Genomic DNA, 18158 nt, shown 5'->3' with positions numbered 1-18158 from the left:
CCAGTGTGCTTCCGGATATGGATTTCAGGGTATTTCAGGTTTTCTTGGTCAGAGCCTGATTTAAAATGCTTTTTGAATTAACAACTCAGTAACTGTTGCTGTCAACATTCTTATTGTAGGGGCAATATTTTAAGCTTTACATTGCCTTTGATGTTGTCAACATTTCATGTCAAAATCAGAAAGAAGTTTAAATGCTTTTCCAACGTGTTCATCTGATTCCCTCCTCTTCATTAACTGCATTGTCAAACGTTTCAAGAGCCTGTTACTTATTTCTCTTTGATATTTATCTCTTCCTCCTAATGAATGACTGCTTTAGTTTGATCTGAAACCTTTTTTCGTTATAATTAAATTTTTGAAGTCAGATTTATTGCTACTGATTTCTTTACTCATTTTAAACTTTTATTTATTTTCCACTGATTTTTATCTGAATTTTCTTTAATAAATATATTTGAAAATGTTAAAAGAAGGTATCTTTATACAAATATCTACATCAGAAGTCTGTCATTTCTCCCTTACTTTATTGAAGCGTTCTGAAACAACTTTCAAAATTGCAGTTAAACTAGTAACAGCTTTATCAACATTTTGAATGAACTTTTTGCATCCCATCTGCATTCAGGTTTCTCTCCTGGACTTTGAAAATTATTTTTAGTGCCCCTTGTGTTTTGTAATGTGTTATGTTTGGAGGTCTGGACAGTTTTTAAATAAGCGAACCATCTTATTAAACTTGGCATTCCCAAAGAAGTATCCAAGTTGGATCTGTGTTAGTGCCCCATCTACAAGACAAACCCCAAAAGAAAACAAACTATTGCAAAGATAAAAGTAATCACAACCTCTAGTATATGTGAGGCCCCTTTTCTCCAATCAATTGAGGAGACTGTAGCGAACACAGCACAGATTCTGCAACAACCCTGGGTGAGTTGGCACAGAGGCAGTAAGAGTACTTCTAGAAGCTATGCTTACACCTGGATAGAAACAACAACCTAGCCGTACATGTAAGGTACTAAAAACCACGTAAATAAACCAATAAATATACCCCAAATCCAATTTCTCCTTAGCCAAAGCCACAAAGCACCCACGGCCCCTCTAATGTCAACAGGAGAAGTGTATCAGAGGGGAAGGAGGAGTGATCCTAATTGATTACGGTCAGTGAAAATATATGACCATGTGAACACATTGTGAGGCCTGTCCCAGGGCCCTGGAAGGGGCTTATTCAAGTATGGGGCCCCGAAGCTTATACATCGTCAGCTTCATGGTAGACCCATCTCTGCTCCCTTCTCAAAACCTTCTGGGGTTCCCCACTGCTGCAGGATTTGGACTAGCCCTGTGGCCTGGCTCCTACACACCAACCCTGCTCCCTGCTCCATCTCCCATGTCACACCAGGCACCGGAGCGCTGACTGCTCTCTGAACAGACCACACTGTTTTTGTGAGCTCCTCTGCGAAAGAAGCCCGTAGCTCCACTTCCTTCCCCGCCCCTGAAGTAATGCAGGGGCCCCCCGGAAGAACAGAGACGCTCACTCCCCCAGCTGTGGAGAGCTGCTTGTTGCTCGTGGCTGACAGTTGAGTCCCTTTATAGGAAATGCCCTCAGCCAAAGACAGCTGCCCAGCCCGGAGTCATGCCCTTTCCCTGGGGACAGCCATGGCCAGAGGTCAAGGTGGGGGACAACTCTGAAAGGCCAGTCCGGAGCTCCGGGCAGGGTAGGCTGAACCCACGTTGTGACCACACCACTGTTCAATGACTCTCTCTCTCTGCAGGTGTTGATCCTGACCATGCTCCTCAGGAAACACCTTGCCATCAGCTCTCTGTCTCAGAGCCCATTTCCAGGGCAGCCAAGCTCCCGTCTCCATGCCCACGTTGGTTCTCGGCTCTTGTCTCCCTAGATTTCTGCACATCTCTGCTTGGGAGCCCACCTTGCCTCTTCTTCCTTACACAGGCCTCTCACTCCTCCCAACCAGCTGAGGCACTCCCAGGTCTGCCTTTGCACCAGTCTGAGCCCACACGAGGCTCTGCAGAAGCTGCCACTCCCTGGATTCTCCTTCCCAGGCTCTGGGCAAGTGATCAAGGGCTCCACCACTACCAGGTTGGGCACCCGGGCACATGGCCAACAAGCACGGTCATGAGCTACCTGGGGTCCAGCAGGCCTGGCTCCAGGTCACCAGTGATGCTGTTCACATCCTTCCCGGGCCACCGTTACCTCATCTCCCACCTCAGAGCTCCCCTCACTCAACCAGGGAAGGGAAAGACCCACAGAACTGCTTGCTAGTGTCCCCCTCAGCCGGTGGAGCAAGGGGAGGGCTGGCAGGAAAGGAGGAGGGCCCAGGCAGGGGAATGCTGCGGACTGAATATTTGTGTGCCCCAAAATTCACATGTTGAAGCCTAACCCCAACGTGATGGTATTAGAATGTAGCGCCTTTGGGAGGTGATTAGGGTGGAGCCCTCATGAATGAGATTAGTGCCTTTAAAAGAAGACAAGGGAGAGATGATTTCCCTCTCCAAAATGTGAGGACAGGGAGAGAAGATGGCAGTCTGCAACCCTCACCAGAATCCGACCATGCCGACACCCTGATCTCGGATTTCCAGCCTCCAGAACTGTAAGGGATAAGTGCCTGTTGTTTAAGCCACCCTAGTCTCTGGCTTTTTGTTATAGCAGCCCCCGTTGACTAAGACAAAGAGGATGGGAAGGGTCCTGGCACCTCTGAAGGTTGTGACGGGGCCCAGCCTCTAAATCACCGGTGGGCATGGGAACCAAGGGCCAGGGGGATGGAGGAGGCCACATAGTGGTCCCCCTGTCCCCACTGAACAAATTGGTCCCCAGCTTGTAAATGGGGAGCTGGGCATGGGACAACTCAGGACACTCCACAGGCCCATGGTGTGATGGATCCACAGACGTGGGCCCAACCAAGTGCACAGAGGCAACACACACGCACCGTGGAAAATATGAAAACAAGGCAAAGCAGAAAGACAGGAAAATCACCCTAAATTCCACCACTCAGAAGCTGTCCCTCTAATATTTGGTTTATTTCCTCCTGGATGACCATGAGCATTTAAAAGACTGCAATTATCCCAAATGAACAATTTTATACTCTGATGTCTCAGTGTTATTATAAAAGAAACATGTTTAATATTATTAAAATGCTTTGTAAACGTATGTTTAAATGCCTACAACTATTTCATCCAATAGAGAGGTTTAAACATTTAAAAGCACAAAGTCACGTGTCATGAGTGAATTCAGAGCCCACACGTACCCATGGACAATCCTGACCAGGGCTGCCTCTCCGGATAAGTACCACGGAGAGCGCTGGTGCACCTAAACAGGGCTGGGAACAACACTGCCAGGTTGGTCTGAAAGCCTGAAAGGCAGACGGTTCTTTTCAGGAAGTGCACATTTAGCATTTCTGAACCACTGTGGTCCTGGGTTTCCGTTCTCCACCCGCCAGCATGTCTCAAGCTGGTACCATGTGCCAGGAGCCTGGGCTGTGTGGATAACTGAGTTGGACACTGAGGAGACTCACCCGAGGGGTAAAGGATGGCTCAAGGTCACACAATGAGGAGGGAGGGAGGGACCCAGGGTTTAAACTCCCATGTCCAGACCGTGGGCTGTCCCTGTTGCTAGGCCTGCCTACCAGTTCTCGACTATGCAGCAAAACATGGGGCATTACAGGGCCTCTGCACTCTGGATAAGCACCGTGGCACATATTTCTGAAACAGTCCTTCTGAATTCATGAAAACTTAGGGTGGGTGTTGCTTCCCCAAGATGCTGCAGGTGAATGTGAGACACATGAAGGACTCCTTCCTGCCAAGACACACTGACGCAGGAGCCATCCTGACCCAGCTGGATCTGCACCCCACCCGTGACCCTGACCCTGGCTCAGGCAAGGAGGGCAAGGTGAGCCCACAAGCCCGGCCTGCAGGGTAGAGGCACCTGGCGGGACACTCTGTGCTTGGCCTGACCCTGCCTCCAGGGTATCCAGGGCATACACTGTGTGGCCACAGGGCGCACCTGTCTGAGAGCAGATCTGAGCCATGTCCCCAGCACCCTGGACAGGGCAGGTCATGAAGCAGGCTCAGGGACAGCCATTATCAGTTCAATTAGTCCTTCCCTCTCTCCCACCATCACCCAGTCTCCTGGGGAGCCATGTGTGTTAATCAGGTCTTTTGTTTTCTGGATTCTGATGCTTTGACTTCTGGGCCTTGCTGACCCTGGGGGGACTGTCCCTCCCAGGGTTAGCCAGTTCCTAGAAACAGTAAACAACTCATCCACTAGTGCAATTTTCAAGTGCAAACCAATCAATCCAGAGCACACAGAGCCACCTCCTTCATCAGGGCTCCTAAATGCCAGGCCACCATCCTCCAGCCTAATCACTCCAGGGCCAGTCAGGTGCCAGACAACTAGGTCCAACCCCTATGCCCCAGAGCCCACTGGAATTATTCACACCGGCCAATCCTAAGCCTGCTCACCTTGCCTTGCCATTCCTTTCTGCAGAAACCGCAGCTCCTGCCGCCCTCTGCTCTCCAACTGATCCTGATGCTTCCCTGTGTGCCCGACCACCCCCCCTCGCCCCCCTGCCACAGTGTAGTGTGGCCCCTCCCTTTGGGATCTGTGAGGAACAAACTATCTTTTCAATGGCAATGGTCTTGATCTGTTGGCCCTACTGTACCTCAACTTTTCTACTAATACATCATACTTTAAAACATCATGCTCCTCTCATCCACCCTCCCCAGCCATCCTCACCGCGCTCCCACCCAGTGAGGTCCCCCCGCCTGGAGCACTGGTCCCACTTCTCTCCACCCTTCGGGATTTGGCTGGGGTCACTGACCAGGAAGCCTCTCTGACCTCCCGACAGGTCCCTCCCCATCCCGTTCCTCACCACCATGTCATGGCTGCCTCATCACATTCATGGCCGACCCCCACAGACAGCGAGGTCTGATGGAGGCAGAGGGAGCCTGACACATGGATGGATGGATGAATGTGAAGCTGAGGTGACTAATCAGCCTAATCCTCAGGTCCACTGCCCACGTCCATGTCCAAGATCAACAAGCTCACCTCTCCCCTCTCAGCCAAACACGCCTGCCCAAAACTCCTGATTCCACGAGAAAGCTGTGTGCCCACTGGCCCCCATTCCTCACCGCCCATCCTCGCCACTTGATCTCACCAACACATGCACTCTGCACCCTTCCCACCCCATTGTGGGAACCCAGGCAGACAATGAAAAAGCCATCAAACTGAGGGGCAGGCAGTGGAGGTGGCTCATCTGTAGTCTTGTTCCTTCTCTCCAGGTCATCTCTGCGGATGGAATATAGATACATTGTTCCGTCTCTGGGAAATGGTGGGAAACTGTGAGTAAGCAGGGAGATAATCCAGTGATGGAGGCCAAGAGGGGAGAATGCGCTTGGGATGACCCACTGTGGACATGAGGACCCCAGGCAGAACCTGAGTGCTGTGTGACCCCCTGCCAGGGGTCTTGCAACGGGGGCAGAGAGGGACGGAAAGGGACAGCTGAGCTTGGCAAAGCCCTGGTCCCTGAGATGACCTGCTATTTCTCCAACCTGCCTAGACTTTCCCCCAGTTCCCTTCTGCCTCTCCTCTCTCCTGGGCCCTGTGGCTGTTCTTGCAGGAAAGGGAGAGACAAAGGATGATTGCTTTCCAAATATAAGATTACATTGCGATAAGTAACTCATAGAGGCAGAGGATTCTGATAGGCCCCCGGGAGGTGCCCTTCCCCTCCTCCTCTCTCCCTTTGCCCCTCCAGCCCCACTCCACACACACACCAGGAATCCCTCACCTAGGTCAGCTTTCTACCCATGCTCCTTGTGAACGAGGGCAGGCTGAGCTAAGCCCCAGCTCCACCCCCTCAATCAGCACAAGACTGATTTTTAGTATATAAAATGATGGGGTTTTTACTGGGCTAAATGAACAAAGGGTCCTACCACCAAAAAGAGTGAAAGGTCGTCACCGAGTCAGTGCTTTCTGTGAGAAAGGGTACTTTGGCCACATCTGCCCACCTTCCTCACCAGACCCCACGCCCACTCCCACCTCCCGCCCAGGAGAAGCGGGCCAATCAGCTGGCGGTCAGGCACTCTTTGGCCCACATTTTGCAGTGGCCAGTGTTTCTGTGGGTGAAGGCCAGCCACACACACCCCTGGGCGAGCACACTGTGCAGGGGCTGCTCCCACTCTTTCTCTCCACCCAGGGCTGGACTTGGAGGGGCAGACTGGGGAAGGAGGCCATGCTGAGCTAGTCTCATTCTCCAGTTTAGCACTTACTGGGCTCCCCATTGGGGTTATGGCAAATGTTTTGGGGCCCCGTTCCCTCCCTCGAGCTCCTGTGGGGAGCAGGGCTATGAGGTCAGTTCTGGCATTACTAAGTCCCTGGAGTATTACTAACAACATTTTCTTTCCAACTTCTGACAGTTCATTAAGTCTAGGGGCACAGTTAAATCACCTGGGGCACCTCTTAAAAATACCGTTTCCCACATCTAACAGAAACATACATGTGTATGTTCATTAGCAGCACTATTCACAAATACCAAGAGGTGGAAAAAACCCAAATGTCCATCAAACGATAAACAAATGTGGTATATCCATACAGTGGAATGTTATTTGGTCATAAAAAGGAATGAAGCACTGATATCTGCTACCACACAGATGAACCTTGAAGTTATTACGCTAAGTGAAAAAGGCCAGACACAAAAGGCACATATTATATCATTCCACTTATATGAAATTCCAAAATAAGCAAACCCATAGACAGAGAAAGCAGATTAGTGGTTGCCAGGAGCTGGAGAGAGGAGAGAAATGGGGAGTCACTGCTTAATGAAGTCTCTTTTTGGCGTGATGAAAAGTTTTGGAAACTAGATAGTGGTGATGGTTGCACAACATTATGAATGTACTAAAAGCCACTGAAAGTGGTTAAAGTGATGAATTTTAAGTTATGTGAATTTTACCATAATTTTACAAATAAAGAACCAAACAAAACAATTCTCAGTCCTTATCCCAAACCAAAATCTTCCGGGTGGACCTGGAAATCCGTATCTTTAAGAAGCTCTGCCAGGGCTTCTAAAATAAAGCAGAATTTAAGACCTGTGGTGTAGGAACCTGAGGCTCCGGTGGTTTGGGTGCCTTTCTAGGCCTGTCTCTGGGGCACATGTGCTGGAGTCCTCTCCTGGGCCTCACTGGATGCCGCCTGGTCTGCGTGTCTTCCCTGGGCTGAATCCTCCTGGGCTAGGCTTAGGCTCATCTGCATAAGCCAGCCCCCTAGCAAGTGCTTGGCCAAGGAGTGGGAGTGTGATTTCACCTGAACTAATGAGAATCAGGCCCGGAGTTTGGGCTGGAGGGAGAAGCCCTTTGTTCTGCTGCTTCGGAAGTAGGAAGTGGGAAGGTGGGAAGAGGGCCTGCGGCAGCAGGCAGGCGCTGCTGGGTGGCCATCCAGCTACCTCCAGGGACAAGTCTGCCCACCAGGGACCAAACACCAAGGCGCCAGAGGATAGAAAGGCCAAGTCTGATGCTGGGCCTGAGGATCCCGTGGTCACCAGAATGTTGGCCAATGTTGGCCTCAAGATGAGGTGACCCAGTCACCCACAGTGTGCAGGGGGAGATGGAAGGCTGCTGGAACCCTGAAACTGGTCCTCAGAGGAAGGGATTCCTGCAGTGGGGCTTGAAGCACATTGAGGAGATCTGAGACACCAGGTTCCCTCCCATAGAAGAAAGGGTGCACGGGGCAGAAGCTGTGGAGTGTGGGGTTATTAGAAATGAGGAAGGGGTCCCCTGAGAAGACCCCTGGCCCCACTCCGAGGGCCCTGCGGGGCCTGTCCCTGGAGATCTGTGCATGTCACAGTGCCTGCCCTCTGCCCCAACTCACCTTGCCAGGTGCACACATGGTCCCATCCAGGGGAGGCCCCTTCTTCGTCTTGCAAAAGTAGGGGTTGTCAGGGTGGCTGCACCACAGCTGCTTGCAAGGGTCAAAGGTCCGGAACTGGAAGAGAGCGCCAGCAGCTAGCCAGGCCACCTCCCACTTCAGGGACCCTCCGGGGCTGCCGCCCTGTCGCCCAGGGTCCTCTTGCACAGCTGCGGAGCCAGAAATGACTTGTCCACCCATGACAGGCCTGTGTGGTGCCCTGAGCTCTGTGTGATTCTGGGGCTGTGAGGACCTCGAGCAGACAGCACGGTGCTTCACATCTTTGCAGGCTGCTTGGCCTCCCCAGCCTCCAGACCTTGGTGGTTGCACCTCTCATGGAGCCTGGACAGAAAGCTGGGCACAGGTGTGGTTGGCATGAAGGCTTGGTGGCCTTCCTCTGGCCCAGGCAGGAGGGGCGGTCACTGCAGTGTCCCATGAGCACCCGCTGTTCCCCTGCTGAACACTCCACTGCCTCAATCCCTCCTAAAGCCATGTCTGGACCAGCCAGGAGGGCTCTGGGTGCCGACTGGGGAAAGAGCAGTGGGTGTGGAGGGAGAGGCTGTGGTTTTGGAGGGCTGCTCCGCCCTGTGCCAGGGGGCCACCCAACACCAGTCGCCTCCCAGGAAGCCAGGCCGATCTGGGGCAGACCCCCCCCTCCCCCCAGCCCTCGGAGGTGTCATGGGCTCCGACACTCACCGCGGTACACATCATGTAGCCAAGGCCGAAGTCAAAGCGGCACTGTTCGTTCATGGAGTAGTGCAGCCCCGGGAGCTGGGGCAGCGCTGGCCAGTCGTGGGTGAAGGGGTCATCCCGGAGGCAGTCATAGGAGCTGTGAGGGGACACATGGGTGCCACAAGCTGCCTTCAGCAGGACTGGCCATGCAGCCCAGGAGGCAGCTGAGGCCCCTCATGGAGCCTCGGGGGTGGGCCTGCCTGCACACCACAGCCCTAGGCTGTGCTGCCTCAGTTTCCCTGCTGCACCTGTTTTCTTTGGCATAAGCTACCCAGGACCAGGCGTCCATTAAAGGTGCAGCTGTCATAACCACTTTCCATCCAAAACCTAGCCCCCAACAATGGGATCCCCCCCCCGTCCTGTACTGCCGTCCCCCTCTCCCCTTCCCTGCACCTCAGGCTGGAGGTGCTGAGTCCGGCACTTCGGGTTCGTCCTTGGGAGACACAGGTGGTACTCACTGCAGGTAGCGGCTCAGCTCCTGCTGGCTGCAGCGGGACCAGTGGAAGCGGTGGAAGGCTGCCTGCACCAGGGGCGCCATGATGCTACCCAACTGCACCTCGTCACCGCAGCGGTTGCCCTGCCCGTCGTGCTCCATGCCCAGCCTGTGCGGGAAGACAAGGCCGCCTCACTGGACCCTCACCTGGCCGCACTCACCTGTCAGCCCCACCCTGCCCTGATGCTCGGAGGGCACCCCTAACCTCCCCCACCTTAGTTGGCTTGCTCTGCCCTGAGCAAGGTGGTACCCATTTTCTACCAGCTAACTTTAAAGTCAGGGGCACTCTGAGGTGACAGCATCCAGCAGCAGCCCCTTCAGGTATCCTGTCCCCAAGGCAGAGCACTGTTACATGACAATGCAGTGGAGGCAGAGGCGTCCACAGCCCTCGCTACGCACCCAGCAGCACGCACACCTAGGCGGAGTAGTTTCCCCAACTCCAGCTCTCTGCTCCTGGGGAAGGCTCCCTCAGAGCCTCAAGTTACACATCTGTAAAATGGGGTAAGAAGACGCCCCCCCCCCCCGCCCCGCCCAGGTGCTTGAATGGCATAATGGGTGGAAAGCCCCCAGCTCCTGCCTGGGGCCTTCAGCAGAAAGTGGGCCTCCCCTTGTCCTGTGCAGCATGGGAGCAGGACATCACATCCCAAGGGCTTTTCATACAGGGCCTGTCCCTCTCAGGGCACAGAGGAGAAGTGGGGCCCCTTGAACCCCGACCTTCCTCAGACAACAAGGATGGTGGGTCCACTTACACGTGGCCAGTCTCATGGGCCACCACGAACGCTGAGGAGAAGCCGTCCTCGTGGTTCAGGGTGCAGCTGCGGACAGGGTGGCACATCCCAGTGACAGGAGCATAGCCTGGAGGGGGACAAAGGGCGGCTCCAGCTCCCAGGCTCAGCGCCCTGCCCAAATCTGGGGGCCCTGACCCCAACACCCACAGAGCAAATGAGCAGGGCCAACTGCCCCCGTGGCTGGCATGGCTCAGGAGACCACCCGTCCCCTCCCCCAGGGCAGCGGGCCTCAGCCCTGCCCATCTGTGGCCACACCGCAGCCAGCTCAGTTTCCCGAGTCCTGGTCTCACCTGCTAAGACTTTCTGCCACCTCGGTAACCTCCTTCCCGCTATCCCCTTTCAGGCCACCTCCCGCGTTCCTCCCCCCGCTTGGCTGAGTGGCCTTCTGGCCCCTGGGTAGCACATTGTCTCCACACCTGCTCCTGGTGCTGCAGGAACCCTGGCCCCGGTGCCCGGCATCATACCCCGAGCCCACTCCCTCGGGACCTTCCCTGGCTTCCTCGTGGTCCATAGGTCCTTCTCTGGGTCCTCAACTGGATGGATTTCCATAGTGCACAGAAGGCTACAGTGCGGGTGGCCCTGAGCTGTTCAGGGGCAGAGTCAGGCAAGGACAGCCAAGGTGCTACGCTGCCCTGCTGAGTCAGGCAGAGGGGACTGGCTGCGTGGATTGGGGGGCAGACCAGCCACAGACGACAGGGCCCTCGGAGCCCTTGGCCCAGCAACCCTGCACTCTGACTGAGGAGATTATGAGCCACATTCCTGCTGAGGGGTTCAGGGGTCTGTCCCGGGCAAGGTGGAAAATGGGGATCGGGAGTGGGAGGGGCAGCTGCAGCAGGCCAACCCCTGACATGAGATGCCAAGGGCCCTCCAGCAGCCCTGTGGGCCCACCCCACCCCTTCAAGGGCTTCTGAAGAGCCACTGAACTCACAGGTAACAGTGAGGAGACACAGTGGGTTTTGCCAGCCCAGTTACAGTGTGTGGTCCAAGGAAGCAGTCGGGAATGGAGCCTGACAGGGAATGAGGGCGGGGCTGAGGAATGAGCCTGAACCACCCAGGCAGGAAGGCCAGGAAGGCCTCCCTGTGGCATGGCTGGTCCGTGGAAGAATGACCCCCCTTGACTAGGCTGAGCCTGATCATGGGGTGTCTTAAGGTGTCCCCAGGGAAGCCAATATTCCCACCCACGGGGAGGGGGAGGGTGATGGGAGGACATGACGACCCCACCCAAAACGGAGGAAATCCGGAGAACAGGGCCTAGCCACTTGCCCCTGGACAAGATACAGAAGTACGTACAGAGCTTTGTGTGCCAGAGGGGGCCTCTGTTTAGAAGCCTGGGCGTCCTAGAGGCCCACCAAGTGAGAAGCCAGCCTGTCCTCTGATAAATGGAATATTTCCTGCCATTTCAATAAACAAAGGATGTCACAGTCACCAATGACTGCAGCCCTCCAACGTGAGCTGGTGAGGCCGTGAGGAAACTCAGGGCTGAAAAGAACACCTGCCATCTAGCAGCCATCAGACTGCAGCCACTCCCTTCGGTGAGCTGAGGAAACTCAGGATGTGAAAATACTGGCCCCAGATAGCTGAGGTGCATATCGAAGGAATGACTTCAGTGAGCCCAGACTCTTGCATCTTCCCATACACAGAAAAGCACAAAATTCCTTACCTTGAGATATCTGGTTCTCTTTATTTAACAACAATCTTTTGACGTTTCCAATTACCTGCTCTTTGTTGCAAAACTCCTCTATATCCTGGCTGCTCCCCTCGTCTCCTCAGAGCAGTGTCTCAGAGTTTTCTGAAATGCTGTCTCCCGGGCTGCAGTCCTCATTTTGCCCCCAGTAACACTTAACTCGCAACTCTCACATTGTGCATATATTCTTTTTTAAGTCAACACCCCCGACTCAGTCTCAGTCTTCTGAGACCCCACAGGGAGGTCCCAGGCAACATGCTCCCAGAGAAAAGCACAGAAGGGAAGGAAGCGTGACGGGGGAGTGCTGGTTTTAGACTTGTCTGTAAAAGCATCGTACCTAACCATTGTCTTTTCCCCTTCTAATAAACAGGAAAATCTATGTCGTAAAGCATTTTTTGCTCTGTAGATTTTGAGATGATTGTTCTCCAATCAGCGCCAGAGCAAACCTTTGTGGTCTTCTCTTTGTCCTTTGCATGCAAAGCTTGCACATGAATATGTGCCTCAGTATGAGTATTTCTCATTCACCTACATTAGCATTACATGAACCTTTAGGATCTGAAGACTTGAAAATGTATCTGTATTTTTTCCTTTATATCCTTCCCTCTTATTTTATTCTGCTGCTATTTTCTTTCCGGAAATCTTTTTAGATAGATACTGTATTTCCTGGATTGAGCCTCTACATCAACCTTTCTCTCATATTTTAATCTTTTTGGATCCGTTGACTTTTTATTTCAGCTTTTAAATTTTCTATTTTACCCACTGAGGAATGGAATATTGCCTGCCACAAAGGATGTCACAGTCATCAGCGATTGCAGCCACCACCAGTGAGCTGGTGAACCCTGAGGCAAAGAATACCTGCCATCTAGCAGCCATCAGACTGCAGCCAATCCCCACGGTGAGCCCTGAGGAAACTCTGGATGTGAAAACACAGGATACTGGCCCCAGATAGCTGAGGTGCATATCAAAGGAATGACTTCAGTGAGCCCAGACTCTTGTATTTTCCCATACACAGAAAAGCAGTAAATTCCTTAACTTGAGGTTTGTAGTATTCTTTAATTAACAGTAATCTTTTGTTCCTATTACCTGCCCTTTGTTGCAAAATTCCTATATATCCTAGCTCCCCTCTCGCCTCCTCGAAGTAGTTCTCTCAGGGTTACTTGAGATGCTGCCTCCCGGGCTTGAAGTCCTAAAAATTTCTGTGACTCAACTTTTAGGTTGGGCATTTAATTTTTTAGTCGACACTGTCAAATGTTTAATTTAATGAAAACCCTTTGTTCTCTAATTCTTCCTTGCAACCTGTTCTGGGTTTACAGATGTAGTTCCTCATTCTGGGGATATTACTTTATAAACTGTGCTTTTCCCTTCTTTAAATTATGTTTCCTCCAGCATCAGTTTTATAATTTTATCTTGCATCTTGGTCCATCCTTTTCATCCTATCGTTTTTTTTAATGTCTGGTAATCCTTGGCTGTCCTTTCACATTTTTAAATGAAGAATGAGGTCACTTAATACAAAGGTTGTATTGGTTTCTCTCCTATGGAACAATTCTGCTCCCTACTAGAGCTCTCACTTGGACCAAGGGCAGACAGGGTGCTCTGTCTGTCAGCTGGCCACACTGGTGTAGGGCTTGAAGGGGAGCTAGCAGCCCCCTCCCAGTGGAGAGGCACCCACACCAACTAGGAGCCCTACTCTGTGCTTGGTGGGATCTGGGGTCACACTCTCTCTTCCCACCTGCTTCCCACTGTGGTGCTGATCTGCGTGGCAAAGGGGGCAACAGTAGTGCCTCAGAGGTGTTCTGTTAACATGAGCTAATCCTAGCTGATCAGGGGTCACTTAAGAAGTCTTTCTATTTATGTGAATATGACAAGTGGTTGGCAGAGAGAAGCTGCGGGTTAAGAGAGCAGAGTGGTGCATATGAAATAAGTCATGGAAGAAAGTGCTGGAAGGAATCAGCACCTATATCAGATAAATATACTTATTTTTATAAAAAAGGATCACTGGAATGATCAACTAGAAACTAATAAAAATGACTATCTGTAGAGGATGGGGGTGAGGTGAAACAGGGTCCCACTGCCCTGAATATACGTCTTTATATAGGTCGTTAAAGCTCTTTCTTTTGAAGTATAACATACTCCATAAGAATGCACAAATCATAAGGACACAACTAGTGAATTATCACAAAGTGATCACACCTGTGTAGCCACCTCCCTGGTCAAGAAATAAAACTGTCCCCACACTGCAGAAGCCTCTTCTTTCTTCCAACAGCGACTCCCTCCCTCCTGACCACCCTCCTGACTGTTAACACCACAGATTAGTTTTGCTCACTTCCAAACTTGAAATAAATGGAATCATAAGTACATATTCTTCTCTGACTGGCTTATTTCACTCAACATTCACTGCAAGAGACCCATCACGGTGTGGTGTGCAGCCTTGCTATATATGAAAATCTTCAATGATGATTGTAGACCTTCAATTTTTTCTTTTAGATCTGTCAGTTTTATATAGTTTGAATTTTTAAGTAAAGTTCCTTAACTTTTAAAGATTGAAAACTTATTCAAATTTGTTTTGTGAAAGCTGGAGGAAGCAAAAAACTCTGAAACCCAGCCTCAGATCCTGTCTGGTCTGAGGCTGCCAGCCCCAGACTCTGCCCATTTCACTACCTTTGATCCTCCGTGTCCCTCCCGGAGATGCAGTTTCCTGGGGGAAAGGTCAGAGTTCCTGGTGGTTTGCAAGAGCTAGGAGGTCACTAGCACTTACCCTTCCCCCTCGACACAGGCGCCCTTGCCCAGACACCCTTCCCAGCCCGGGCCAAGGTTGCCAGGGGGCCCTCGCAGGGCCAGGGGCTCACCTTGCATGCCTGAAGGCCCGAAGTCCTGCCGTGTGAGGAATATGGCGTGATCGTGGTACTCATCGTGGCCGGAGTCTGGCTTCTGCTGGAGGTAGGCCCAGCGGCAAACGTTCTCCAGACTCTGAGAGGGGTTCCCAATCTCAATGAGGCTCAGGGACTGCAGGGGCAGGAGAGACAAACAGAGGGGTTGACGTCTGGTGGTCCTGATGGGAGCTGAGCAGACCCCATCTACTGGGGACCTGGCCCAGGTGGTGCTAAGCCCAGTCACTTCTCAAGACCCCTTCCCACTTGGCTCCATTCTCCTGAGTGGATGGAAAGGCTCCCTGGCCTTTCCACACACCTGCACGAGTTTCCACACAAAGTCACTGCACAATTTCAGGTGAGACGTGGGAGCCAAGCTCTGAGGCCGTCTAAAGCCTCAAAGAGTCCATTCAGCCCACCCCACCTCCAGGGCCCCTGCATCCTATTCGGCCCCTGCTCTGTGCAGGCCCTGGCCAGGAGGCAAATGCAATGAACCTCGGTCACCCTGAAGAGCTTACATTCTGGCAGGCTCCAGGACAGGGGAGGCAGAACTCCCAGTATGGCTACAAGCCCAGAGAAGGGGAAAGGAACCCTGTACTTTCCCCTTGATAGAAGCTATTTGCAGAAAACAACACAAGGGAGGGGAAAACCCTGCAGCAGATACAGCAAAGGAGCCACATAAGGAACAGGAGCACAGGGATAATTCCCTCAGGAGCCACGGACGGGAAGCCACTGGGAGCAACCACATTCCGTTTTGTGTCATGACACATACCTACTAGCCAAGGCTGGCTGCTGGACTGGCAGCACTGCAGCCTGATCGGCACCATGGCATTGGCATTCACTCTCTCATTCAGTCTTCACAACCACCCGAAGAGGCAAGACACTGAGGCTCAGAGAGGTCAAGTAACTTGCCCCAGGTCACACAGCTAGGAAGCCTGAAACCAAAGTTTATATTCAATCCACTGCCCTAAACTTCCTCCACAAATAAAACATACACCATATCATCTCAAAATCAAGTCTCCTATAAGCTGCACTTATCCCTTTTCTCTCCACAGTCCTCACAGAAGACATTCCAGTTTCTGCTCTCACCACATACTCCCACCATCAAAGTGGTTCCCTCTAGGCAGAGAGTACTGGGAATGTTCTTTTCCACTTTAAGGATACATCTGTCCATAAAGTAGAACCATGCATTCCTTGGTAGACACGTAAGCAGGTGTTTTGTCTCTTCTCTTGCGTAAACATATCCATCAAGCATAGCCACATATTTCTCTTTTTGTGTATAAATAGCAGAGAGTAAGATATAGGGTATTGTTAGTAAGCCAGCATGTTGCAGAAGAAGGAAGAACGATTCAAGGCCAGGGAGGACTAGTCATTGCCAGGCATCTCGTGAGTTACCCAAGTCAATGGCTTACAAGATGGCAGACCAGGTCCCAAGTCCTGAGCACAGAGCCAATTGCTCCTGAGAGATGAGATTACTTGTTTTAATAAGATATAGTGGAGGGGCTTCCCTGGTGGCACAGTGGTAAAGAATCCGCCTGCCAATGCAGGGGACACAGGTTTGAGCCCTGGTCTGGGAAGATTCCACATGCCGCAGAGCAACTAAGCCTGTGCGTCACAACTACTGAGCCTGCACTCTAGAGCCCAAGAGCCACAACTACTGAGCCCACGTGCCACAACTACTGAAGCCCACGCACCTACAGCCTGTGCTCCGCAACAAGAGAAGCCACCGCAATGAGAAGCCCGTGTGCCTCAATGAAGAGTAGCCCCCGCTCACCGCAACTAGAGAAAGCCCGCACACAGCAACAAAGACCCAAAACAGCCAAAAATAAATAAAATAAAATAAATAAATTTTAAAAAAAAAGAAAAGAAAAAAAAAGATGTAGTTGAGTCCTAATGAAGTCAGTCACAGACTGGAGCGAGAGGTCTGGTGGCCAGGACCTGTTGGGCATTGGCACAGAGGTGGACAGCCCAGAGGATGCTGGAAAAGGGGAAGGGAGGTACACTCCTGCCCCCTTGTGATTCGGAGAAGCATGTGACGAGCTCTGGCCAATTAGCTGTGAGTAAAAGTGACGTGTGTCTCTTCCCGGTCCAAGCACTTAATTGCCCACATGAGCGCCTCCAGAGATCTCTCCTTGCTGGCATGTGAACCAGCATGTTGAGGCGGCGGTAGCTGCTCTGTCACCTAAGGCTTGAGTGACAATGAGACCAGAGTCCTCTGCCAATTCACAATGAACATACAAGCGTGAGTGAGAAATCAATCTTTGTTGTTGTAAGCTGAGGGGACATGGAGCTTGCTTGTTCCTGCAGCACGACACGGCCCACCCCGCCTGACACAGGAAGGGCAAAGGAAGGGGACGTGGCATCTATATCTCATCCAAGCAGGTCAGCTCAAGACCCTGCCAGGTGATCACTGCCTCCAGAAAACCTTGAGAGGCCACAGCTCTGGAGAAGGAAGTGAGTGAAAGACTCTTATTTCTAGGGAAGGACCTTTGGCTGGAATGAGAAGGAAGGGACCCTCATGGGTGGATCTGATTTGGTGCTTGAGTATGGACCCCACTGGGCTTCAGATTGCCAGCCCAAGTCCTGATCAGAGGGTGATCACAAAGGCCACTGATGACCACTTGATCAAGGATGGCCGCAGAGCCCCCACTGGAGTGGGCTCCCCCTGCTCCACAAAGCCCAAAACGCAGTTCAGAGCCTTGTTAGTCCATCTCCAACAAAAGGGCCTTGTTTCCCTCAAGGCCATGTCTCTCAGCCCAAACATCAGGGGATTGTTCCCCTGGTAGGTTGCAGCTACTTTTGCCTGGGCTCTTCTGACAACAGCAGCCCAGTCCCCCTTTGGTAAAATATCCTCTCTGTTAATCTGGGACTGACCCCAGGCTCAGGGGTGGGAGGGCTCAGGCCCAGCCAACCCCACCTTGCACCTTCCCAGCACCATGATGGTTGGGGCCAAGGAGTTGGAAAGGTGTGAGACTGTGAGCCTGGAGCTGCCACCAGGGGAGGAGACCCCAGGGGAGGAAGAAGCCAGCATAGATAGAGTGGGGCCTGGGGTGGAGAGAGGTTGATTCCTGGTATCTTCACACAACCACCTGGCTCCCCCAGGCCTGAGGCCAGCCTACCCCAGGCCTGTTTGTTATCTATTGCTACAAAATGAGTTACTTCCAAACTTTATGGTCTGAAAAACCTCAAACACTTATCTCATGGTTTCTGGGTTAGGAATCCAAAGGCTATCTAGTGGGGTCTTCTGGCTCAAGGTCTCCCATGAGAGTGCTGGCAGCTGAGACCGGGGCTGCAATCTCATCCGAAGGCTCCCCTGGGGAAGACCCGCTCCCACATTCACTCACGTGGTTACTGGCAGGATCCAGTTCCTCACGGGCACATGGACCTCACCACAGACCAGTCACATGGGGCATCTTGCTTCCCCCAGCACGAGTGACCCGAGAGATAGCATGACGGTGCACATCCAAGACAGAAGTCTCAGTCCATTTAGGTGCAAATCTCAGTCCTGCCCATACCCACAGGGAGGGGACCACACTGGGGAGTGAATACCAGGATGTGGGCTCACCCGGGGCCATTCTAGAAGCTGTCTGCAGCAGGTATGTGTCTCATATATTGTGTGTCAGGAAATTCCTCCCATGAAAGTCAATTTGAGTTGTGTTATTGTCACTTGCAGCTGAAAGAGCATGAGCAGGGCACTTCC

The 18158-nt window shown here is 52.2% G+C and overlaps 1 protein-coding gene across 2 annotated transcripts in view; it reads right to left on the bottom strand.

Annotated features, from left to right (window-relative positions):
* Nucleotides 1-18158, bottom strand: part of ADAMTS2 (ADAM metallopeptidase with thrombospondin type 1 motif 2) — a 228170-nt gene that overhangs the window by 33962 nt on the left and 176050 nt on the right. For both annotated transcript variants that reach the window (XM_068536537.1, XM_068536538.1), the window contains 5 exons: nucleotides 14438-14594; nucleotides 9869-9974; nucleotides 9085-9228; nucleotides 8591-8723; nucleotides 7859-7972 (listed from right to left, as the gene is read on the bottom strand). In XM_068536537.1, coding sequence (XP_068392638.1) covers nucleotides 7859-7972; nucleotides 8591-8723; nucleotides 9085-9228; nucleotides 9869-9974; nucleotides 14438-14594 — 654 coding nt within the window. The remainder of the gene's footprint in view (nucleotides 1-7858; nucleotides 7973-8590; nucleotides 8724-9084; nucleotides 9229-9868; nucleotides 9975-14437; nucleotides 14595-18158) is intronic.

The sequence above is a fragment of the Eschrichtius robustus genome, chromosome 2 (genome assembly GCF_028021215.1).
Source record: "Eschrichtius robustus isolate mEscRob2 chromosome 2, mEscRob2.pri, whole genome shotgun sequence".
Lineage (NCBI taxonomy): Eukaryota > Metazoa > Chordata > Mammalia > Artiodactyla > Eschrichtiidae > Eschrichtius > Eschrichtius robustus.
The sequence above is the reverse complement of the archived record's forward strand: the minus strand, read 5'-3'. Positions and strand labels throughout refer to the sequence as shown.